Source organism: Bos indicus, chromosome 15, assembly GCF_029378745.1.
Source record: "Bos indicus isolate NIAB-ARS_2022 breed Sahiwal x Tharparkar chromosome 15, NIAB-ARS_B.indTharparkar_mat_pri_1.0, whole genome shotgun sequence".
Taxonomy (NCBI): domain Eukaryota; kingdom Metazoa; phylum Chordata; class Mammalia; order Artiodactyla; family Bovidae; genus Bos; species Bos indicus.
Window position 1 is genome coordinate 66,698,700 of NC_091774.1, and position 26,073 is coordinate 66,724,772.

Genomic DNA, 26,073 nt, shown 5'->3' on the forward strand with positions numbered 1-26,073 from the left:
TAATGTAGGTGAGTCTAGGTGGGGATGGGGGTAGGTGGAGCTTAAATGGAGTGTTTGAGTCTAGAGAGTGGGTATAGTTATTTAGTGGGGAGTAATGGGAGAGGGTGCAAGAAAGGGGATTCCTTTGTGTAGTGGCAGGCTTCTTCAGCCAGCCTGTGGTGGAGAGACAGGTGTGGGATGGCTTCTGACACTTGGTCAGAAGATAGTGACTGCCATTATGTGCCAGACCCTAAGCAAAGATGTCATAAATTTTTTCTCCAGATATTAAGTCCACCTGTTATCTAGTGGAAAAAATAAAACCTGACTCCAGAGTTGAAAGCCTGGGTGACTGCCTAAACTTTGATATTGTTAATGGGGAGAAGGGAACAGACAGGGTTTGAATGGAAGATATGAAAGAATAATGCTGTGTTTAGAAGATAGACGCAATCAAACTATGTGAGTTCAAGCTCCAGATTTGCCACCTGCTCCGTGTGTGAATTTGGGCACTTTCTTACCCCTACTCAACCTCAGTTTCTTCATCTGTAAAACTGAATAATAAGAATTGCTACCTCATGATATCACTGTGATGATTAATTGAAACAGCATGTAAAGTGCTTAGATTAGTGCCTAATATGTAAGTGCTCAAAAGGGTAGCAGTGACGATGAGGAGGACAAGGATTCCGTTTGATGCTTGATGCTTTAAGTAATAGGAAAGTATCCAGGTAGAGATACACATCAAAAGGAATTGTGAGACTGAAGATGTAGAGAGAAAACCCAGGCTTTGGAGCCATCTCCATTGAGGTGGTAGTTAAACTGCAAAGATGAGATGAAACTGATAAGGAGGAAGTGATGGAGAGAAAGCAGTATTGCCTCCAGAGGACATTTCACAACGTCTGAAGACTCTTGTTTGCATTAATTGGGGATAGGGAGCAATGTATCATCTACTGCACAGAGGCCAAGGGTGCTGCTTCATATTTTACAACGCACAGTTCATTTCCCCCCACAGCGAATACCAACAAGAGATGTAAGTTGTGCCAAGGTTGAAGAACCCTTGTAGTTTCCTCAGTCACAGTCGTCTGGAGAGTATGTGTAGTTTGTGGGGATGAAGCTGATAAACATAAAGCCAGGGAAGTCCAGGTCGCAGAAACCATGGGAGAAGAGAAATTAAACACTGAGGGCTATCAGCAGTGGCATATGGTACAGAGAGGTCAGTCGTGAGAGCAGAGGGAGTCAGCAACCAGTAGAGTCGTCACTGCTGGAGGAGACCCGGAAGCAAGTTTTATGTGACTTTCTAAATAAGCTTGGTGATTAAAGGTAGGAGAGAGGATGATCTCTTGAGAGGGCAGCTTTGCCATAGGAAAAGGGTTATTCTGCATTCCTCTTTACTTCTCAATTTGACTGTATCAGGCTAACAACGTCTAGGTCAGATTCCTACTCCTCTGATGCCCCCTCTTGTTTTAGCAACAAATGTGATTAGAGGCAAATCTGGATTAGTGAATTAGTTCCAAGAGTGTAACATTTGTGCAGCTCTATCATTTTAGAGATAAAAGGGAGACTGAGTTTAGCTTTTCACTTTTAATAGCTCAGGAGCCTGAGGCCCTGAGAGATTCCCTGACTTATCCAAAGTCACGCAGCTGGTTAGTTCTTAAAGACAGACCTGAATGCCATCCCGGCCGCTGATTTCCCATCGCAAGTGCTGTCTTCTGTGTCACGTTGCTTTCCAGTAGTCTCATCCTAGTTCTCAGAGGAAGGAGGTTACTAGATAGAGTGGTTTTCAGTGTGATGACCTAGATCAGGCTGACCTGTGGGGAATCTTTGCTCCATAGCTTACCTGCTGTGTAACACCAGACCAGTGACTTCGTCAGTGGGGCTTCAATGTCCCCTGCCCGTAAAATGAAAGTATTATCGCCTCCCTGAGGATTAAATCAGAAACACGTCTGAGATGGCACTTGGAACACTGCTTGCACGTGGTCCCTCTTAACATCTTCATTATTATGATTCATAAGACCCTGTCTTTGTCACAGATTAAGGGGCAAGAGAATGTCCAGTGACAGAAAGCAGGCCAACATTAGACATGCCGTCTGAGTCACCCGGCCTTGCTCCTAACTCCGTCTCCTACTCTGCCATAAGAGCAGTGTAGTGAGGGTTTGTGTTGCTGTAGTTACACAAGGTCTTAAAGCAGATATCTTTCCACTGTATTGTGGTGATGTCTATATGTCATTGATGTGCCTGGTATTTCTCAAAAGTCAGTGACTTCACACTTCAGATCACTCACTGAATCAGCTAATTGCTGCTGCTGCTGCTAAGTCGTGTCAGTCGTGTCCGACTCTGTGCAACCCCTTAGATGGCAGCCCAACAGGCTCCTCTGTCCCTGGGATTCTCCAGGCAAGAACACTGGAGTGGGTTGCCATTTCCTTCTCCAATGCATGAAAGTAAAAAGTGAAAGTGAAGTCGCTCAGTCGTGTCCGACTCTTAGCGACCCCATGGACGGCAGCCCACCAGGCTCCTCTTTCCATGGGATTTTCCAGGCGAGAGTACTGGAGTGGGGTGCCATTGCCTTCTCTGAATCAGCTAATTAGGCCCTGACAATTTTTAGTCTTCCTGTCTATGAACACGGACTGTCTTTACATTTATTATTTTCTCTTTTAATTTCTTTCATTATAGATTTCCTTATACAGATTTTGTACATGTTTTGTTAGATTTATACCTAAGTCTTTCATTTTTGGGGTGCTAATTTAAATGGTATTGTGTTTTTAAATTCAAATTCCATGTTCATTGGTGGTATAGATAGGAAATTAATTGACTTTTATATATTAGCTTTATGTCTGGCAGCGTTGTTATAACTGCCTATTAGTTGGGGAACTTTTTTTTGATGATTCTTTCAGATTTTCTGCATAAATAATCATGTCAGTTGTGAACAGAGGCTGCTTTATTTCTGCCTTCTCAACCTGTAAACCTTTTATTTCCTTTTGTCTTTTGAAAAGGAGAAGTAAGATAAAACGTCCTTGTCTTGTTCTTGATCTTAGCTGGAAAAATCCATTTCTTACCACACAGTATGACATTAACTGTAGATTTTTTTGGTACACTTTTTTATGAAGTTGAGAAAGTTCTTCCCTATTTCTAGTCTGCTGAGAGTTTTTATCATACATGGATATTAGATCTTTTCAAGTGCTTTTTTTGTATCTATTGATATGGTCATGTGATTTTTCTTCTTTAGCCTGTTGACTATAGATTAGATGAACTGATTTTCAGATGTTGAACCAGCCTTGCATACCTGGGTAAATCCCTCTAAGTCATGGTATATAATTCCTTTTATACATTTTTGGGTTTGATTTGTTAATGTCTTATTGAAGACTTAACTTTCTTTGAGCCTTATTTCTTTTTAAAAATTACTCTTAAAGAAAAATTATTACACATTATTGTAGAAAATTTGAACTTAAAAGTAAAAAAAAAGAAAAGAAAAGAACTCTTTATTCCAGCACTCAGACATAACCTGGTGGCTCAGATGGTAAAGCGTCTGTCTACGATGCGGGAGACCCGGGTTCGATCCCTGGGTTGGGAAGATCCCTTGGAGAAGGAAATGGCAATCCACTCCAGTACTATTGCCTGGAAAATCCCATGGACAGAGGAGCCTGGTAGGCTACAGTCCACGGGGTCGCAAAGAGTCGGACACGACTGAGTGACTTCATGTTCACGTTCACGTTCAGACGTAACCACTCTCCGACATTTTGATGTGTTTGTTTTGCTGTTGTTGGTTAGTTGCCAAGTTGCATCTGACTGTGACCTCATGCCCGCCAAGCTCTTCTGTGCATGGAATTTCCCAAGCAAGAATCCTGGTGTGTGTTAGTCACTCAGTTATATCCGACTCTGCAACCCTGCAAACTGTAGCCTGCCAGTCTCCTCTATCCACAGAATTTTCAAGGATTGCAACCCACCCAGTCCTGGAGTGGGTTGCAATTTCCTTCTCCAGGAGATGGTCTCAACCCAGGAATCGAACCTGCATCTCCTACATTGGCAGGCAGATTCTTTACCGCTGAGCCACCAGGGAAGCCATGTTTATTCTAGTCTTTATAATACAAATAATAACTGGAACAGTAAATATCATTATTACTTCATTGAGTGGATACTTGAAATAACTAAGTGCTAGCTGAGGTAGCGATCACATGGTACTCTTAACAAAGTGAGGAAAGAAGGTAAAGAAGACACTAACGACTACTTTTGTCTAGAGGCTTCCAATGATGAGAAAAATGGTTTGGGAGGAGATTAAATGTTCATTTTAATAACCTTTTCACTATTCTTCTCAATAACCCATTGTGAAATCCAAGCAATCCAGGCTTCTAACCATTGTCAGGAAAATTTCTGTCATCTCTCAGAACGTTGGTAGTAGAATGTGGTTCATAGTTTTGAGTTTTTTTTTTTTTTTTCATAGTTCTTATCTGCTATGCTTCTAAAAGTGTAGTGAAAGTGTTAGTCACTCAGTCGTGTCCAGCTCTTTGCCACATCATGGACTGTAGCCTGCCAGGCCCCTCTGTCCATGAAATTCTCCAGGCATGAGTACTAGAGTGGGTAGCCATTCCCTTCTGCAGGGAATCTTCCCAACCCAGAGATTGAACACGGGTCTCCTACATTGCAGGCAGATTCTTTACTGTCTGAGCCACAAGGGAAGCTTCTGTTAGATAACTTTCCAAGCCTTAGGAATGGACAGTTGTTTTTTTTCATAAATATTGGTTATTCCCCTCATACACAAAAGACACAGGAGATGGGAGATCCAGGCATCCACTGAAAAGGACTCTGTCCTGCCTGCTGATGAAGCTCTTCCCTTGTCTGCCCTCACTGGAGCTTGGCAGAGGTTTGCAAGGAGCTCTCTTGAGGCAAAAATGCCAGAATAATCCACAGGCTATACTGGCAGCCTTAATTTTGAGATTCCCTACCTGGTACTTTCCGTGGACACTGGCATACTGAGAGGGTACTGTGTTTTGGGAGTGAGGACAGATTACAGCATTGAAAAAGTTCCACTGAAACCTTTTTTTCTTTTTGGAATGGGCTGCTTTAAAGTTATTTGCAGGAGATTTGACTAATAGAGCAAGTATTTCTGGAAGCTTCAATCAGGATAGACTCAGATGTGTTGCTTTTGTGTAGCTTCCTGTTCCTGACCCTGTTCCATCTTTCTCAGTTCATCTCAGCAACACTTTTCTGGAACAAATCTTTCTTAAGCCATCATGCTTTCTAGCTAGTATGCTTGTTGTTTTTATAATCTCCTATAATAAAAAGTAAATAAAACCTTGGTTTTATAGCTAATGAGGAGTTAATGACTTCCAGTTCATGTCAAACCCATTCAATGGTAGTGTTTCCAAGTACAAGCTCTTAATTCAGGGTTTTATGTGTTTCATTATGTATATATAAAATGCCAGTCTGCATACCTCTTGGGTCTGGTCTGGCTTAGAAATGTTAACTATAAGAGCATATAGAAAGTACCATGGGATGAGACTTAACTCTTCAAATGTACATCTTTCATCCCAAGATTCACTTTGGGGAAATAATGTCCTAGTGGGGATAATAACAGAAGCAACCTGTTAACAGCAGAAATATCTCAATTAAGAGGAAATAAATATGAAGAACTTGAAGCAGGCAGAAAGGGATCCTTGGAGGCAACATGTTACAGCAGAAGGTACCCCAGAGCTAGACCAGAGGAAAGTTGGTTTCTAAACCATACTTTGTGACTGTACCTCTCTGGGGCTTTTTTTTTCCCTCACCAGAAAGTTGGACTCAGCTCTAGTAAGAGCAATCAGATGTTTACTAGTTAGTTCTGACCATTCACAAATAAGCCACTTATTCTTTGATATTACAATGCTGTGTTCAAGTAATTTTAGAAAATGCTATTTTTTTTTTCACCGAATACACCGATAAGAAAGATATATCAACTTGCGTATAACCTAGAGCTTTAAAGTTTTAACAACTTAGGGACCAATCAGTTGACCAAAGAGAGCAAACTCTTCTTATGGTTTCATTTGTGCAGGGGACCCAAGTTACTCAGGTGCGATTTTCCTGGAGAGCACCTGCAGTGCCCCCGGAAGCACTTCAGGGAGGAAGGGGAGGTTTTTCTTTTAACCAGAGTGGTTTTACTTTGGGCTCTATTACACTTTGGGGTTCTACATTAAGACTTTGTTTGGGGCAAGGGAAGTTCTGTGGCTTTAAAAAGGTGTGACCATTACTAGTAGATTCTATAAGAAGGAAACTTCTGCATCACCAGTCTTATCATTCTGTGATACATCCGGCCTTCTCTCTTCTTTGCTTATGAAGAACTTTCTCTTTTGACATAACTTGCGTGTAGTATAGTCAAGAGTATGAGACCATCACTGTCATCTTTGGGAAGCTGTAGGATAGAGGCTACCTAAATTCTAGGAAGCCTACTAGAAATGATGTCAGTGGCCCCCAGCTATCAGTGCTGACGTGAAGGGCAGGTTGCTCCTGGAGAATTGTGAAGTTTATAGCAGGATGGTTTTGATGATGGGGTGATGAAACCTGAAAGGACGTTTTGAAAGCTGTTTCGTTTCTGCCATTGATAGGGGTCCTTTCTCCAGAGTACTCAACCTGTTAACCTACCAGTGGCCTAATCCCCCAGGGAGTCTCTCCTTTGGGCTCTAGATTTAAACGCATGCCATGACCCAGAAGTTTGTTCTTGCCATTTTCAACTAGGCTGGAGAATACCTATTGTTGATTAGTAGAGAATCAGAGTGAGAAGAAGGCATAAAGGTTTGATAAAGTATTCTGCCTTCAAATATTTGGCCTAATCTCTATAAAAATTAATTGCATAAAATAAAGGTTGAAAAACCTATGTAAAGTAAAGGAAAAGAGATAATTTAAATTTTAAAAACCATGATTTATTCACCTACTGCAATGTAGTCCCCACCTTTCCTGACTGTGATGTCAGCTTCTTAACTTCATATCACATGTGTATGTGATGTCTAGTGAGGTAGGTTCAGTTCAGTTCAGTTCAGTCGAGTCGCTCAGTTCATTTCGGTTCAGTCGCTCAGTCGTGTCCGACTCTTTGCGACCTCATGAATCACAGCACGCCAGGCCTCCCTGTCCATCACCAACTCCTGGAGTTCACCCAAACTCATGTGCATCGAGTCAGTGATGCCATCCAGCCATCTCACCCTCTGTCGTCCCCTTCTCCTCCTGCCCCCAATCCTTCCCAGCATCAGGGTCTTTTCCAATGAGTCAACTCTTCGCATGAGGTAGCCAAAGTATTGGAGTTTCAGCCTCAACATCAGTCCCTCCAATGAACACCCAGGACTGGTCTCCTTTAGGATGGACTGGTTGAATCTCTTTGCAGTCCAAGGGACTCTCAAGAGCCTTCTCTGTAGGTTACAAGTCAGTTTTTATTATGCTCTCCATTTTTAGTCACTTGGAAGAGCTTTTCTTAGGAATTTAAAAAGTTTATGCCTTAGTTAAAGATTTAGTCTCTAAAGAGAGGTCTTATAAGACTAAATTTATTTCAAGGGTAGGGATCCAGATTCACTGATAAATGATTACCATAAAGCATAACACCCTTGAAATATATACACTAAAAATAAAAAGGAATTATATAAATAAACACATCACAGTTCTCAATCTGATAAAGAACTTGGAGGGACATTAATAACATTTAACACTCCTTCTCCCCTTTTCTTTAGCACTGGGAGAGTACCTGCAAAGAGTATGTGAATTCATGAGGGCTTACGTCACTTGCCGTGGATATGGATATGTGTCCTGCAGGCCTTATTTTGCATTGACGTTTTTATGGCAGTGTTACAAAAGCTGCTTAAAATATCAAGCCTATTTCAGTTTTTAAGAGGCTAATAGAAAATGGCCTCATCTTCCTCTCCTTTAGTCTTTTTCTCTCCCAGTCTCCTTTTTAGGTTTTCCCAGTTTGACTTCCCTTCTGACAGACTGTTATAGTGAACAGAGCACCAGACTGGGAGCGAGAAGATTGGAGAACTCAGTGGCTCCTACAAGATTACAGCTGGGTCTGTTTCCTTATCTGTGAAAGACAGGGGTTCACTTAGATGACGCTACTTTCTCTTTCAGCTTTAAAATTCTCTATTGGTTTTTGTACTTTTGTCTACTGTTCTGCCTCTTCCCTGTTTCCTACCTCAGCTACTCAATATGCATAGTTGTTTAAAAATACTCATAAAATAAACATGGTTATGAAGACACATCAATAGGTGTAGTTGCTGGCAAGATATGGTATTTAGAAGTTCAGATTTGGTAGTTTCTCATTTTCTTTGCCTTATGCCCTAGCCAAATGCAGCGGAGTTATATTTTATTTATTCTACACAGTTGTTGCAAACTAAAACAATAATATATTTCACTCATCAGAGAGTAAAAATTTAGAGACTTGATATTATCCACTCTTGGGGGAAGTGTAGGAAAATGCATACTTCACACACTGTGGGAATGTAATTGGTGCATATTTTTGGAGGACATTTTGGTAGTATCAGTCAATAGTTTTAGAATATATATCTAAATTGATTCAGTGTTTCCAAAGGTTTCTAAAGAAATTCATATGCAAATATTAAGAGGTATGGCCATTGATGTTCATTGCTCTCCTGTTCATAAAAGCAAAAGTTTGGAAATATCTTGTATTTCTATTAAGAAGGGAAATATTTAATGGATATATTTATTCTTTTATCTCTCTCTATATAGATGTCCATATCTATATATACCCATATCATACAGACATTAAAAATAATACAATGAATGAAGTTGTTCTGTATATACTAACTTTTTAAGTAGGAAATCAAGACACAGAACCATATGTTCACCATGATCCATTTACATAAAAGCAACGTAATTGTCTGTATGTGTACAGTATACTTTGTTTTACTGCGGTTCACTTCATTGTGCTTTGCAGACACCGTGTCTTACAAGTTGAAGGCTTGTAGCAGCCCTGCGTTGAGCAGTACTCTTTTCCCAACAGCATATGCTCACTTTCTGTCCCTGTGTTCACGTTGTGGTAATTCTTGTAGCATATCAAACTTTTTCATTATTGTGTCTATTATGTTGTGATCTTTGATCAGTGATCTTGATGTTACCATTATAAAAAGTTTATGACTTGCTGAAGGCTCAAATGATGGTTAGCATTTTTTAGCAATGAAGTATTTTTAAATTAAAGTATATATATATTATTTTTGTAAACATAATGCTCTTGCATACTTAATAGACTACAGTGTAGTATAAATATAACTTTTATATGTACTGGGAAACCAAAAAATATGTGTGACTTTTTATTGTAATATTCACTTTACTGTGGTGGTCTAGAGCAGAACCTGTGTGTCTCCAAGGTATGCCTGTATATGTGTGTGTATGTATATACACACACACACACACATAATGACCAGAAAGGCATGTATAGACTGTTAACTGGAGAAGGAAATGGCACCCCACTCCAGTACTCTTGCCTGGAAGATCCCATGGACGGAGGAGCCTGGTGAGCTGCAGTCCATGGGGTCGCTGAGAGTTGGACACAACTCAGTGACTTCACTTTCACTTTTCACTTTCATGCATTGGAGAAGGAAATGGCAACCCACTCCAGTGTTCTTGCTTGGAGAATCCCAGAGACGGGAGAGCCTGGTGGGCCGCCGTCTATGGGGTCGCACCGAGTTGGACACGACTGAAGTGACTTAGCAGTAGCAGCAGACTGTTAACAGTAATTACCCACTGAGGAGGAAAATGGTATTGGGAAAGAGAGAGAAGAATTTCTCTCTCTCTCTTTTAATATACACAAAGAATCTGTCTGCAATATAGGAGACATGGATTCAGGCCTGGGGTGGGGAAGATGCCCTAGAGAAGGAAATGGCATCCCACTCCAGTATTCCTGCTGGAAAATCCCATGGACAGAGGAGCTGGAATGGCTGCAGTCCACGGAGTCACAAAGAGTCAGACACGACTGAGCAACTAAACAACAAGAACAGTACCTATTAAATTTTTAAGAAGTAATTATGTATTAATGATATGAAAACAAAAAAGTAAAAAGGAAGGACAAGGAGTCACTTCCTAAAGAATGAAAAAAGCAGAAAGAGTAGCAGGAAATTCATCAACAATATCTGAGAAACATAGTTCAGAGGATATTCCCAAAACTTCGGGATCGGATAGGACCCACGGTTTGTGTTTTGGCCAGGGCTACCTAGCATTTAGAATAATAGCCCTACTCTCCCATTTCTTTGCATGTCCAACGCATTCTGACTTGTCTCTGTTCTGTAGGTAACCCGGGACCAGATGAAGATGTTTATACAGCAAGAATTTAAGAAAGTTCAAAAAGTGATTGCGGATGAGGAGCAGAAGGCCCTTCATTTAGTGGACATCCAGGAAGCAATGGCCACAGCTCATGTGACTGAGATACTGGCTGACATCCAGTCCCATATGGATAGATTGATGACTCAGATGGCCCAAGCCAAGGAACAACTTGATACCTCTAATGAATCAGCTGAGCCAAAGGCGGAGGTAAAGGAGAATGCCTATAATAAACCAGTAGCATGAAAAATAGGCAGAAACTGACTGCCCTATTTGTTAATTATGGAAATTCCCCCATTTTAGTCCCTAAACATGAATGGATTGAAAGCTTCAATAGGACATAAGTGTTTAGACTGGTGTATAAACCAGTTTGGAGATGTTGGCTGCTCGGGCCTGCACTCAAAAACTACTGCTGCTGCTAAGTCACTTCAGTCGTGTCCGACTCTGTGCGACCCCATGGACGGCAGCACACCAGGCTCCCCTGTCCCTGGGATTCTCCAGGCAAGAACACTGGAGTGGGTTGCCATTTCCTTCTCCAATGCATGGAAGTGAAAAGTGAAAGTGAAGTCGCTCCGTCGTGTCCGACTCTTAGCGACCCAATGGACTGCAGCCCATCAGGCTCCTCCATCCATGGGATTCTCCAGGCAAGAGTACCGGAGTGGGGTGCCATTGCCTTCTCCGGCGCACTCCAAAACTAGGCCTAGCAAAATATGTGTCCACTGTGCCTTAAAGGAGTGTAGTCAATGGGGCAGATACTGTTCCCAGGTAATGAGGGAAGCCAGAAATCAGAGCCAGAGAAGAGGACAATTGACAGATTCCCAGTGATTAAATGAGCCTATAGATAAAGTCACCATGGGGATGAGAACTGGGCTGAATGAGAATGTCAGGAAGTGAGCATAAAGCAGGCCAAAATAAAAGACTGGACTCATTTTGTGAATAGTGAAAGGTGTCTCCAGCTGGTCTTTTTATGAAGCTAATTGCATAAATTGGGGGCGTGACTGTTGGATTGAGGGGCATGTGGGCTCAGGCATTGTGAGGATCAAAGATAGCAGTGAAAGACTCAAGGTAAATGTTAAGTGACAGTTTTAGTCACTACATTCATTGTTATTTTGTAACAATAATGAAAGAATCTTAAGACATTTTACCAAACAACATATTCAGGCATTTAGAATCTATTGTTAAAAAAAAAAAAAATTAAGGTGGCCACTCTTTTAAATGCATGTGCTCAGTTGCATCTGACTCTTTGCGACCTTGTGGACTATATCCTGCCAGGCTCCTCTGTCCATGGAACTTTCCAGGCAAGAATACTAGAGTGGGCTGCCATTTCCTACTCCAGGGGATCTTCCAGACCCAGGGACTGAACCCACATCTCTTGCAACCCCTGCATTGGCATGTGGATTCTTTACCACTAGCGCCAGCTGGGGAAGCCCACGTGTAAAACTTATATTTCAGCCACTGGAGAGAGGCCACTGTTGATGAGGTTTCATACCATTATGTTGAAAATTCTGGTTAAGCTTATGCCAAGTAGGTTTAGGGCAGGCCTTTCTAGAAGAACACCTAGGAGAGTCCCGTGAACTTTCTAGTATACCTGCTAACTCAGTGAGCTCAGCCTTAACGTATAATTTTTGCCTTGGCCCAGGAGAGCCCAGCCACAGAATAATGCAGCCATTAAAGCAGCCAGGGTACATCTAGGAGGCGGGTACTGCTGGTGTCGTCCTGACGGGAAACGTAAGAGACCATTGTTTCACTCATCTAGAGTTCTTGATTAATTTTCATCAGTGTGTGAACAGAAGAGAGGAGCACTTGTTCTTTTCATTTCATCCTCCCCAGAATTAACAAAGTGTGTACCTAAATACAATTCTAGATAGGTGAGAGAGCATGTTATATTTATCATTTCATTTAATCCTTATTTCAGTGTTCATTGTATCCATTTTACAGATGGGCTGTTGAGATGCCAAGAACTGTAGACACTGACCGGGTGTCATTTAGTTAGCAGAAAAGAGCCAGGATTCAGTCCATCCTGTTCCCGTGCTGTGCTTTTTCCTACCAGCTGCCAAATGTCCTGTTTATATCTGTGGGAAGAATAAGGAGAATCAGTGTCCTGGACCGCTTTGCATTCCTAAGACCCTTTACTCTGTGGAAATGCTCACTGTGTGTCTTTTTAAAAATTAATTATAAATAATAATAAATTTATTTTTAAGTAAATTTATTTAAAATTTTTCTTTAATAATGGAGTGGACTTTGTGTCCAAAGTCCAAACAAACAAAAGGTTCAGCCTTAAGAGATCATTGACATAACTCTGTCCCCAGTTGCAGCTCAGATTGGACCCTTCACATTTATTCTGTGTGTAGATTATTTTTTTTTTTTTCAGAAATAAAGATTCAATTTTGAAGAAATCGCCCTCTCTTTTATTTTCATTTCAAATAAAGAATTTAGCCCCTCGCCAACATTAATTGTCCTTTAACTACTTGAGTAGCTCAGTTTCACTATGCTTGTTAACTCCGATGGAATGGCTCTTAGGGGTGCAAAGATGACAAGCCCTAAGGACCAGGCAATGGACATAGTAAGCTATTAAAAATGAGAAGTAGCATACATCTGGCTAAAGCATTTACACAAAGCTGTTATTCTCTAATAGCCGCTCATTCCAGCTAATGTGGTAACTTACTGATCAGAGCAGATTTCCAGTACCTCTCTTTCACTCAACAGAGGAATTATTTCTTCTCTTTGCATTGTATAGGTTTTTAAAATTTTCCTGAATTTTTATTTTGATCAGAAAATCTTACCCAACCCTTTATTATGAAAAATTTCATAACATTTGCTATACATAGCAAAGTTGAAAGAATTTTATAGATAACACCCATATACTTGCACCAGGATTCTGCCATTAACAGTTTACTGCACTCGATTCATTTTATGTATATAGCCATCTTTCCAACCTTCTATCCTCAGTTCTTGTTCGCATTTAAAAACAAATTGCACGTCTGGTTCCGAACAAGATGGAGTAAATGCATTTTCATTGCACTCATTCCCACCAATCACAGCAGAAATTCCTAGACAAAATTCTGAGTCACCTACCAGAAGATTCTCAAAAGTGGAGAAAAGATGGCAGACTGACCAGGGATCTTGGGATATGAGGAGCCACACCACAATGATTTCCTTGAGGGGAACAGAGGCAGGGTTCTTGCTTCCTATGTATCCTGGCCTGGGTGTTCTGCAAGCTAGAAATACTAGTGAGCACAGACAAAAAGAACATCTGCAAGAGAAAACCTGCTCTCTAGCCAAAGGACTTGGTAAAGGGCAGTTCAACTGAAGAGAAACCCTTTAATCATTTCTGCCTATTCTGGATGAATGGGCATGGTGTTTATAATAGTGACTTTAAAATTCTGATCTGATAATCCCTAATACTGTGTCTTCCTGTTGTGGAAGGCACCATGAAAAAAGCTGCATCCTTTCCCAGCCCCAACTGATACCACAGTAGTGGAGCCAGTGAGGGACACCCTATTTTACACCCTCACCCAAAGTAACGGGGTGTCATTTTTTCTCCATGGAGTCTTTAGGTAAAAGTTTGTATCTATCCCTCACAGTAATTAAGTAATGCCTACCTCCTATGGAGCCTGAAGGTAGAACTCTGACTTCTACCACTCCTTTGCAATAATAGGAAGGAAATAGCAAACTATCCCCTGTGGGGTTCTCTGGTGGCTCAAATGGTAAAGAATCCACCTGCAATGCAGGAGACCTGGGTTCAATCCCTAGGTCGGGAAGATCCTCTGGAGAAAGGAATGGCTACCCACTCCAGTGTTCTTGCCTGGAGAATTCCATGGACAGAGAAGCCTGGCAGGCTATACTCCATGGGGTCTCAATTGAGTGACTAACACTTTCATTTTCATATCGTCCCTTCCATGTGGGGACTGTAGTTGGAGATTTAACGTCTCCCTCTCACCCTGCATTAACTAGGCAATGCCCCTCCCCAGCTGACTCAGAGGGTGGAATCATACCTTCCCCTTTTACTTGGTAGTGATGAACTGGTTCCCCTCCTCCTCCTGAGCTAGCACTGACAGAGACTAGACTGGAGCTCTGTCATCTGAAAGAAGCGACCAGAATGGCACTGCAGAAGTTTAATAAACTCAAATGACATGTGAACTATAAGCCATAAAAGTGATCTAGGAAATGTGTTCTGAACCTAAACAGGTTGACAGTCTTCTAGAATAGAAGATATAATTAGTAACCGGATCTTATAATGTTTAGGATATAGTCCATAGTACTCATTATACCAAGAACCAAAGAAATCTCAATTCTAATGAGAAAAAAATCAGGAGATGGCCACACCAGGAAGACACAGTACTAGGGATTATCAGACTAGAATTTTAAAGTCACTATTATAAAAATGTCTCAATAAGGAGTTTGTCGGGCGTTTGGCGGGAGCAATTGTTAGTGGGTGTCGCTGTCATGTCTGGTCGTGGCAAGCAAGGCGGCAAGGCCCGCGCCAAGGCCAAGATAAAAAAAAAAAAAAAAAAAAGTCTCAATAAGCAGTAACAAATGCTGGAAACAAATGAAAAATATTTTAAAATCTCAGGAAAGAAATATTAATACAAGATATAAAGAAGGACCAAATGAAAGTTTAAAGCTGAAAAATACAATGACAGACATGAAAAATTCACTAGACTGGCTCAATGGCAAATAGGAAATGACAGGAAAGAATCAGTGAATTTAAGACACATCAATGGGCACTCAATCTGAACAAACAAGAAAAAAGATTGAAAAATAATTGAATTGAATCTCAGAGATCTGTGGGACAATAAAGAAAGCTCTGACATATATGTCACTTGTCCAGCAAGAGGAGGAAAAGGAATTTCTAAAATTTGGTTGAAAAAATATAAACCCAGATATTTAAGAAACCAGATGAACCCAAGTGAGATAAACCTAAGAAATCCATACCTAGACTCATCAAAATCAAACTTCCAAAAACTTAGGACAAAGAAAACATGTTGAAATCAAAGAGAAATGACATTAGACATGGAAACAATAATTCAGATGAACATGATTAGAAGTAAGATATTTTTTTTATATCCACTGAAATTATTAAGTGAATCTCTTCCATTCTGGTGTGATGGCTGATTACTTTGGTTAATTTTACAATGTTGAATCTTGCATTGCAATACTAAACCTTGCATTCCTGAGATAAACTCCCACCTGCTCATTATGTATTATCTGAGTTCAATTCATTAATATTTTGTTAAAGAGTTTTATGTCTGTGTTCAGAGAGAGATGTGAGGTGAAAGTGTTAGTCTCTCAGTCATGTCCAACTCTTTGTAAACCCATGGACTGTAGCCCACCAGGCTCCTCTGCCCATGGAATTCTCTAGGCAAGAATACTGGAGTGGGTAGCCATTCCTTTCTCCATGGGATCTTCCTGACCCAAGGATTGGACCTGGATCTCCTGCATTGCAGGCAGATTCTTTACTGTCTGAGCCACCAGGGAAGCCCCCTTCAGAGATGGATATTCATTTGTAAGTTTATATTTTTATAATGTCATTGTCAGGCTTTGGTATTAGGATAGTGCTGGCCTCAGAAAACAACCTGAGAAGTTATTTCCTCCTCATCTATTTTCTGGAAGAGTTTTTGTAAGATTGGTGTTATTTCTTCCTTAAATATTTGGTAGAATTTATAAGCAAAACCATCTGTCGTAGAGTTTCTTTATGTGAAGGTTTCTGATAGCCAATTCAATTTCTTTGATGTAGACCTAGTCAAAATTTTTCATCTTACATTGATTTGAAATGTTAAAATTGGTTGTAATTTTCAAGAAATTTGTCATTTTCACCTAAGTTGTTTTAGCTTTTAGTATAAAGTTGTTCATATATTTTCTTATATTTTTTAATTGTCTATAGTCTCTAGGGACAGAGGAGCCTAGTGGGCTGCCGTCTTTGGGGTCGAACAGAGTCGGACACACCTGAAGTGACTTAGCAGCAGCAGCAGCAGCAGCAGTCTCTAGAATAGTAATCCATCTTTCATTTCTGATACTGATAATTTGTGATTTTCCTTTTATCCTTAATCAGTCTAACTTATATTTTATTATTTTTTTAGTCTTTTTAAAGAACTGACTTTTGGATTTGCTAATTTTACTCTTTGTTTTCTATTTTACTTGCATCTGCTTTTTTCCTACTTATTTTGAGTTTACCTTATTCTTTTTTCTGTCTAAGTAGATTGTGGATTTTACTACTTTCTTCTTTTATGTAAATTTTTAGAGCAATACATTTTCCTCTCATCACTGTTGAATCATACAACTTGGTTATGTTGTGGTTTCTTTATCATTCAGTTTGAAATATTTTTTCATTTACCATGTGCTTTCTTCTTTTTGTTCATTGATTATTTGGGAGGATATTGTTTAGTTTCTAAATATAGGGTATTTTCCTACATACCTTGTTATTTCTAGTTTAGTTTCATTGTCAACAGAGAACCTATTCTGAATGATTTCAATCATCTAACACTTATTGAGGCTTGTTTTATGACCAGTCATATGGTCTTTCTTGTTGAATGCATATGCACACCTAAAAAGAATATATATTCTGTAGTTTGAAGTGTGGTGTTCTTTAAATAGCAATTAGGAGTTCAGAAAATTTATGTTTTTACTGATTTTTATGTCAAACTCAATCTATTGCTGAGAGAGGGATGTTACATTTCAAGTATGATGAGGGATTATCTATTTCTTTAATTCTGTCAACTGTTCTTCAGATATTTTGAAGCTCTGTCACTAAGCAAACACATATTTATGATCGTTGTATCTTCCTGATGAACCAGTCCTTTAATCGTTATGAACATTCCCTTTTTCTCTGTTAATGCTCTGTCTTGATATCTATTTTATCTAATGTTAGTAAAACCAGTTTAGTGTTATGCTTACTGTTTTTGTGGTTTATCTCTTTCCATTCATTTGCTTTCAATCTGTCTATATTGTTAACTTAATGTCTCTCATAGACAACATGTAGCTGGGTCTTAGTCATTTATCCATTCTGGTAATCTCTATGTTTTAGCTGAAGTGTAATGTCCATTAACATTTGATGTTATTATTAATATGGTTAAATTTAGGTCTGCATTGTACGATTTGTTTTCTGTTTTTGTTCTTCTCATTGTCTTTCCTTGCTTTCTTTTGGATTTTGAAACATTTCCTTGAATCCCATTATAATATATCCATTGGCCTTCTAGCTCTATTATTTTGCATTGTTTTTTAGTGGTTTCTGTAAGGATTATAGTATGTATCCTTAAATTTTCAGTTTACTTAAAATTAATTTTAAACCGCTTCACATAAAGTGTAGAGAGCTTGAAACTATATAGGTCAACTGACCCTCTTTCCATATCCTTTATTTTATAGTTGTCATATGTATATAATTTATGTATGTAATAAACACTGCAAGACCTATAATTTTAGCTTAAAACTGTGCTTTTAAGGAAGTTAAGAAGGAAAAAGATAATTTCATGTCGTGTGTGCTTGTGTGTATGTATGTAGAGTTTTTAAGCAATTTTGTAGTAATAGTTGCTTAACTCTAAATTTAAAGTTATTAATATAAACTTAAAGCAGTTAATTTTATAGTATTAAAAATTATACCTCAATAAAGCTGATAAAAACAATGTCTAGGTGTCCTACCTGCCCAAGTGCTATTTGCTTTTTTTCATAAAGATTATTCTAAAGCCAGAAAATTATTTGCCAGTATAATATATAGCCAGCAAAATATATAGCCAGTATATTTTATTTGATTCCAACTTAAGGCCTTTTCTTTGAGAGTTTGAGTTTGCTCTTTGGAGTGGAATGTGCTATTTCCAAACCATACTCATACTGTTTCACTTACAAGGTCCAGTTTCAGTCTCTTTTTAAGTGAGGAGGATAACATTTGAAGAAAGTTGAATGTAGAATCCTTTTTTTATACCATTTTTAAACTGAAGTGTAGTTTACAATGTTATGTTTCAGGTGTATGTCAAAGTGATTCAGTTATATAAATATATCAAATTTATATATATAAGTATGATATATTTATATAACTGAATCACTTTGATATATATACACACATATATGTTTATATATATATATTCTTTTCCAGATTCTTTTCCATTATACATTATTATAAGATATTCAATACAGTTTCCTGTGCTATACAGTCAATCCTTATTTTTTATCTATTTTATATATAATAGTATATATCTGTTCCTAGAGTAGGAAATGACAACCCACTCCGGTATTCTTGCCTGGCAAATCCCTTGGAAAGCGAAGCCTGGGCAGGCTGTGGTCCATAGGTCGCAAAGACTCAGACACTACTGAAGCCACTTAGCATGTATGCAAGTATGCATCTGTTAATTCCAAACTTCTAATTTATGCCTCCCCACCCCTTTACCATTTGGCAACCGTAAGTTTGTTTTCTATGTCTGTGAGTCTTTTTCTGTTCTGTAAATAAGTTCATTTGTACCACTATTGAAGAAAACTTTCCGAGTGAGGCTTGACCTTTAAGGATGGGAACTAACTCTCAGAACACTGCTGCTGCTGCTAAGGCCCTTCAGTCATGTCTGACTCTGTGCGACCCCATAGACGGCAGCCCACCAGGCTCCCCCATCCCTGGGATTCTCCAGGCAAGAACACTGGAGTGGGTTGCTATTTCCTTCTCCAATGCATGGAAGTGAAAAGTGAAAGTGAAGTCGCTCAGTCGTGTCCAACTCTTAGCGACCCCATGGACTGCAGCCCACCAGGCTCCCCTGTCCCTGGGATTCTCCAGGCAAGAACACTAGAGTGGGCATTTCAGGTAGTGGGAAGAGAGTGGGCTCACCTTTTACTAGCAAGATTACTAATCCTCTGAACGTCTGCTGACCTGTTCAGAATTGCCTTATATGTGTGTGCATTTGTTCTTGCGTTCATCTATTCATTTCTTCAAAAGTGAGACTCTCACCCTGTTTTTCCTGTGCTTTGTGATAGTGATTTTTGTTTTGTTAAAAACAATCACCTAGCTATAGGCAGCAGAAATGGATGAATGAAAGCAAAGCCCATCTTCTCTGTTCTTTCCCACTATCCCTAGAAATGTTATCCAATAACATTTCGGAGAAGTACAATAATGACCACCATTTGTTGAGCACTTACACTAGACACTTGCTTAATGTTTTATACACATTTTCTCATTTAATGAATCCATGTAGCCACCCCTTGAGGTAAGAATTAGGATTTCCATGTGCAGATGAGGAAACTGAACCTTGGAAAAGTTAAGTAAACTGTCAAAAGCTTCACTGTTGGAGTTGACGAACCAGAATTCAAAGCCACGTTTCTCTAACTTAGAAAGCCTATCTCTTGACCATTATATCAAGATGGGTGATTGTGAAGACTTCCTCTGAATCATGGAAGGAAGTCTGGATACTTTTTTCCTTACAGTTCTCCTAGATAATTATGTTTTAACACCCGAAGATAGTTGGAAAATTGTGTTGAGGTTTAAGTATGTCATTGATAGTTATGTAGCTCATATTAAATTTAAATTATATGGATTTTTTTCACTAGATTACAGTTCCCATAAGACATGCCAGTCAAACAAACCACAAGCGAAGGTTTCCACCACCCCTGTACCCTCCTTCCGCCACTTGCCCCAGTTCTCATTAGATGATTAGCACCCTCAGCAAGAGTGCAGATTCTTAACAGTCTTCTAAAAATGCCTTTTTGTATCCAACCTCCATGCACAATCTGTTCAGAATCACCTTTCTGACCGCAGGTGTCCTTGAGAGGCTTGCGCGCTGGCAGTGTCCCGTCACCTCTGATGCATTCCCAGCCCCCCAGCCCACCCACACCACTGCCACCCCCGAGTCTCCTGCCCAAGACTCGCACATACACAGCCCCGTTCTCTAGTTTCACAGAACTCAAAGTTCCTTAAACCTGCATTTTATAAACCGCGGTGGCTTTGCTCTTGCTATTCCAGTGCCCTCCCTGTTTATCTTCTGTTCTCAACCTGGGGAAGACCTTCTTATTCCCCAAGGGGCGGTATAAATGCCACGTTCTCCGTGGAGCCTTCTCCCCCTTCTCTGGGAGAGGCTGTGTTTATCACTTCTCTTCTGACTCTTCGAACATTCCGTGTATGTCTTTGGTAGCACCCGTTAAGACATTTAGGCGTAGTTCACTTTCTATCTAGTTCCCCTGCTCCGGAATGGGAGCTCCTAGAAGGATCGATCAGGATGGGTTTTTTGTCTGTTTTCTTCAGTGCCCTGAGGTACGAGCTTCCTAATGAATCACACTGAATCCTTAGTGATGTTGATAATAACCTTTATTACATGCATTCTGTGTGTTAGGCACTGTGTTTGACATTTGTACACATTATTTCATTTAATTTCATGCTTACCCTATATTATAAAGACAATTTTTACCCCTATGTTACTAATTAGAAAATTGAAGTTAAGAAAGGCAAAATAATTTGACCAGGGTAGGACAGCAAGCAAGTAATGGAGTGAAGATTTGGACCAAGTGTCTGACTCCAGAGCTCATTCTCCTTTATACCTATAAGATCAATCAGTCAATCTATCCATTAATCAAAAAAGTTCCTGGGGAGTTATCTCCAACCAAGAGATACAGTCTCTATTGACTGTATGACTAAAGAGGAGGACATCAAAGATACTCTGTCACCAGAAGGATAAATGAGGTCCCTTGGAGAAGGCTTGAGTGTCATTTGAAAAATCTTGTTTGGTCACAAAAAGAGGCTCAAAGAAATCTGCTGTGATCACTAATAAAGTTAGGCTCACAGAATACAGTACCTGGAAAAATCACCATCACACATTGCTTTTGTAAAGAGTGGATGAGAAGTAGAGAAATGTCATTGTTTGGCTGGAGAATGGTGTGGCTCATCAAATGCCAGAACTGTCCTTTTACAAAGAAGATCAAGGTCCTGAGTAATTAGCTGGCTTGCCCAAGGGCTCACACCTAATAAATAACAGAGCTTGGACTAGAATTCCAGTTTCCCGAGCCCCAGTTTAGAGCCTTGAGCACATAGTGTGCTCCCTATTAGAGCTTCTGTGTTCATGTTTGGAGGGAAAGGATGCCAGGCTGAGGCTGAAGTGTGCCTTTGAGGGGAACAGCTTGATGCTTTTGGAGCTGGTCAGCTTTTGCCTGAGACCTGCTGCTATTTTGGGCTCTCAGTTTGCTCAAAACTAAATACTGCCAGCCATACAAATAAAAGGCAAGGCTATTAGTTAGGCCTCCTAGGTCTGTGCATTCACTTCTCTGCTTGCAAGGGCAAATTATTAGTTCATCTCTGCTGGGCAGTTTGAACATAGGATTATATTAGCCCATGTCTTAGCACTTAGATGTCGACTAGCTTGTCTCTGTTGCAATAAATGTATAAGCTTTGCTTTCAGATTGGGAGAGAAGAGGGAAAACAAAAAAATCTCCATCAGTCTCTACTGATCCTGATTTCTTATGTTGTTTCTTTCTGTTTCTTTCAGGGCGACGAGGAAGAACCCGGGTAAGATCACATTACTGTGGTTTGTGTGTTCTCAGAATTGAAGTAGAGTGACATTTGTGGCCTTTGAAGGCCCGTGAAATATGACCAGCCAAGGAACAGCACAGATAAGGGATCTCCATCTTAAGCCAGGGGCTTTGAAGATCTTATTTTGTAAGATTCCCATCTCCCTCCCCATCTATGCTATTTCCTGTCTGTAACCTTCAGATAAAGATAAGCTTTAAAGTATACAATGATAGTAACTCTGCTTTATTCTGTAGCACATTCCGAATACCTTGTTAAGACCAGTAGGTACTATATTTAAATGGTAATTAGGTATCAGGTGGACTGAATAGATAAACTTTTGCATTGTTCTTTCTTGATTGGAATTGGATTGCCTTTTTTTTTTTTTTTTTTTAATGGACTCTGGATCCAATATTCTTTATTTCTGACCCATAACAGCCTTGTGTCTGACTCAAGACACCAATACAGTGAACCCAAGGTCATAGGTGTACAACACTTTGTTTAGGAAGAAAAAAATGCTTCTTTGTGCTGTTGTTTCACCACATGAGATTTAAAAGTGCATTTTTTCATTGCCTCTGCCTCTCAGTGAACCTGGACTTTAGTTTACTTACCTTTGCTTCTTTCTGCTCAGCAGTGAGCACAGGCTCTAGGCAATGCTCTACCTCTGCTGTGAACACAATCAAGGGGCATTTGTACAAAGTAAAATGCAATGTCCAGATGGCCCCCTCAGTCACATAGGATCCAGGACGGTTAAGGCTGGGAGTTGTCAGAAAGATCATCCAGGCCACTGCTATTCAAACTTTAGTTTTAGTAGAAACAGCTTTTTTTTCAGATGGGCCTTGGGTAGAGTGTATACAAAGCATTTTTTGTCTGGTTAAAGTTGGGGCCACATCTACTTGTGAAACTTCTCTATTCCTTACAGTAGACCCTGAGGGGCTGGTGCACAAACCTAGGGTTCCTGAGAACTCAGTTTGAAAGTCACTCATCTAATGCAAGCCTCTCATTGAAGGAAGCTAAATGAGCTTCTGGAGCCAGGATTTGGTCCTTCTTTGTTCTTATTTACAAATACAATTCCTTCTTTTTCCTTTCTCCCTCCACCCATCCTGAGCCCCTGTCTTAGTGCCAAATGTTATCCCACATCTGTATTCCCTGCTGCTTCCTTCCTTGGGATTGTAGTTCTCAGCCTCAATCTCGTTCCTTGTCCTCTGTGGCCAGTGGAGCCCCCACTCTAAGCCCAGAGAGCTTCAGGGGGTCCCTTCAGGCCCATCCTCCAGCCATCCTCAGGAACAGGCTCCCTTTATATTGCGGTTCATTTCTTCCCTTCCTTCCTCTCGCCCTCTCTCCCACTCTCTTTTTCTCATGACCCTACTGTGTGTCAGGCACTGTGCTATACACTGAGCATATGTGAAAACTAAGACAGACATGGTCCCTGGCCTTGTGCGTCCTGAGTCTAGTAGGAGAGACAAGCACATGACTGGGCACTTATAGTCTGGAGGAAGTGCTATGATTAAGTGAAGTTTAGGCTGCTTTAGGAAGGGCTCCTGAGACAGTCTTGGAGAATAAGGGGCGGCTCACTATACAAAAAAGATCTTCACGACCAAGATAATCACGATGGTGTGATCACTCACCTAGAGCCAGACATCCTGGAATGTGAAGTCAGGTGGGTCTTAGAAAGCATCACTACGAACAAAGCTAGTGGAGTGATGGAATTCCAGTTGAGCTATTTCAAATCCTGAAAGACGACGCTGTGGAAGTGCTGCACTCAATATGCCAGCAAATTTGGAAAACTCAGCAGTGGCCACAGGACTGGAAAAGGTCAGTATTCATTCCAATCCCAAAGAAAGGCAATGCCAAAGAATGCTCAAACTGGCCACAATTGCACTCGTCTCACACGCTAGTAAAGTAATGCTCAAAATTTTCCAAGCCAGGCTTCAGCAATATGTGAACTGTGAACTTCCAGATGTTCAAGCTGGTTTTAGAAAAGGCAGAGGAACCAGAGATCAAATTGCCAACATCCACTGGATCATCGAAAAAGCAAGAGAGTTCCAGAAAAACATCTATTTCTGCTTTATTGACAATGCCAAAGCCTATGACTGTGTGTATCACAATAAACTGTGGAAAATTCTGGAAGAGATGGGAATACCAGACCACCTGACCTGCCTCTTGAGAAATCTGTATGCAGATCAGGAAGCAACAGTTAGAACTGGACATGGAACAATAGACTGGTTCCAAATAGGAAAAGGAGTACATCAAGGCTGTATATTGTCACCCTGCTTATTTAACTTATATGCAGAGTACCTCATGAGAAACGCTGGGCTGGAAGAAGCACAAGCTGGAATCAAGATTGCCGGGAGAAATATCAGTCACCTCAGATATGCAGATGACACCACCCTTATGGCAGAAAGTGAAGAGGAACTAAAGAGCCTCTTGATGAAAGTGAAAGAGGAGAGGGAAAAAGTTGGCTTAAAGCTCAACATTCAGAAAATGAAGATCATGGCATCTGGTCCCATCACTTCATGGGAAATAGATGGGGAAACAGTGGAAACAGTGTCAGACTTTATTTGGGGGGCTCCAAAATCACTGCAGATGCTGATTGTAGCCATGAAATTAAAAGACGCTTACTCCCTGGAAGGAAAGTTATGACTAACCTAGATAGCATATTCAAAAGCAGAGACATTACTTTGCCAACAAAGGTCCGTCTAGTCAAGGCTATGGTTTTTCCAGTGGTCAGGTATGGATGTGAGAGTTGGACTGTGAAGAAAGGTGAGCGCCAAAGAATTGATGCTTTTGAACTGTGGTGTTAGAGAAGACTCTTGAGAGTCCCTTGGACTGCAAGGAGATCCAACCAGTCCATCCTAAAGGAGACCAGTCCTGGGTGTTCATTGGAGGGACTGATGTTGAGGCCGAAACTCCCGTACTTTGGCCACCTCATGCGAAGAGTTGACTCATTGGAAAAGACTCTGATGCTGGGAGGGATTGGGGGCAGGAGGAGAAGGGGACGACAGAGGATGAGATGGCTGGATGGCATCACCAACTCGATGGACATGAGTTTGGGTGAACTCAGGGAGTTGGTGATGGACAGGGAGGCCTGGTGTGCTGCAATTCATGGGATGGCAGAGAGTCAGACATGACTGAGCGACTTAACTGAACTGAACTGAGCCAGAAAAGATTTTGTGTAAATGGAGGTCTGAAGGATGAGGAGGCAGTCAGAGGAGAGGCAGAGACAGGGCTGTTCCAGGGACGGGAGCAACTCGGGGAATAGCTCTAGACAAGAGAAGAGTGGAGGAAAGAAAGCAGAGTCCAGCTCACCGAGGGCCCTCACAGGCCTCTTGAAATGGGAGGGCATTAAATAATTTAAAACATGAATTAAACCTGAGTAGATTTGCATTTTGGAAGTCTCGTCTGCATGCTCGTCTGCATGCAGAAAGGGAAATGAATGGGAGGTGTTTCAGAGCCTGGGAGACTAGTTAGACCAGGCTCATGATGATGGGAGCCTATATGAACATCTTCTCTAGTTATTGACCAATTTTTCACCATTTTACACAGACCTTTGGTTTAGACAAACTCATCAGATTATCTGTAAACCTTTGGTTTAGAAAAACTCCGCCTCTTCTCTCAAAACTAGCTCTAGCTCTTTAAAATCCAGACAAAGGAGAGTCCTAGACATTTTCTTCCCCAGAGAGAGGATTCAAGCAAGACCAATATAAAGAAAACCCTTCAGCCGATGTAGTGTACATGTTCTGCATATAGAAATGGCATTTCTGTGAGTGTCTGGTTAGGATGGACACGTTCATCTTGTCTTTATGACCACTTGCCAGAGTCATGTTGACCTTATGAAGGGACCTTATGAAGAGATTAACTGCCTTCAGAGATACTGTTCAGTATGAGATACTGGCTTCAGAATTTAATTGCAGATTCCTTCCTGTCATTTTGACAAGATAGTGGTGAAGTGTTTAGAGTTTCTTTGGGCTTCCCTGGTGGCTCAGTGGTAAAGAATCCACCTGCCAATGCAGGAGATGTGAGTGTGATCCCTGGGTCTGGAAGATCCTTGAAGGAGGAAATGGCAACCCATTCCAGAATTCTTGCCTGGAGAATTCCAGGACAGAGGAGCCTGGCAGGCAGCAGTCCATGGGGGGTCGCAAAAGAGTCAGACACCAACTAAATAACAACAACAAATAGTTTCTTTACTAGCAACCGAGATATCAAGCTTTCTCCCTCAAGCCAAGCTGCCATGGATGTCAGTAGGGATCTGTTGGACTGGAACTTATTTGGTAAAATGAGCACTTGAAAAAAGCGTGTTCCAGTACGGCAGAAAGAGTCAAATTTTCCTTTTACCTTTTAAATTCCTACCTGGT

At 40.6% G+C, this 26,073-nt stretch overlaps 1 protein-coding gene across 5 annotated transcripts in view; it reads left to right on the top strand.

Annotated features, from left to right (window-relative positions):
• Nucleotides 1-26,073, top strand: part of TRIM44 (tripartite motif containing 44) — a 113,972-nt gene that overhangs the window by 34,429 nt on the left and 53,470 nt on the right. For 3 of the 5 annotated variants that reach the window (XM_070804042.1, XM_070804044.1, XM_070804045.1), the window contains exons 3-4: nt 10,225-10,464; nt 21,699-21,718. In XM_070804042.1, coding sequence (XP_070660143.1) covers nt 10,225-10,464; nt 21,699-21,718 — 260 coding nt within the window. Of the gene's footprint in view, nt 1-10,224; nt 10,465-12,192; nt 18,229-21,698; nt 21,719-26,073 lie in introns of those variants that run through there. The other 2 variants (XM_070804046.1, XM_070804043.1) reach the window with 2 other exon arrangements.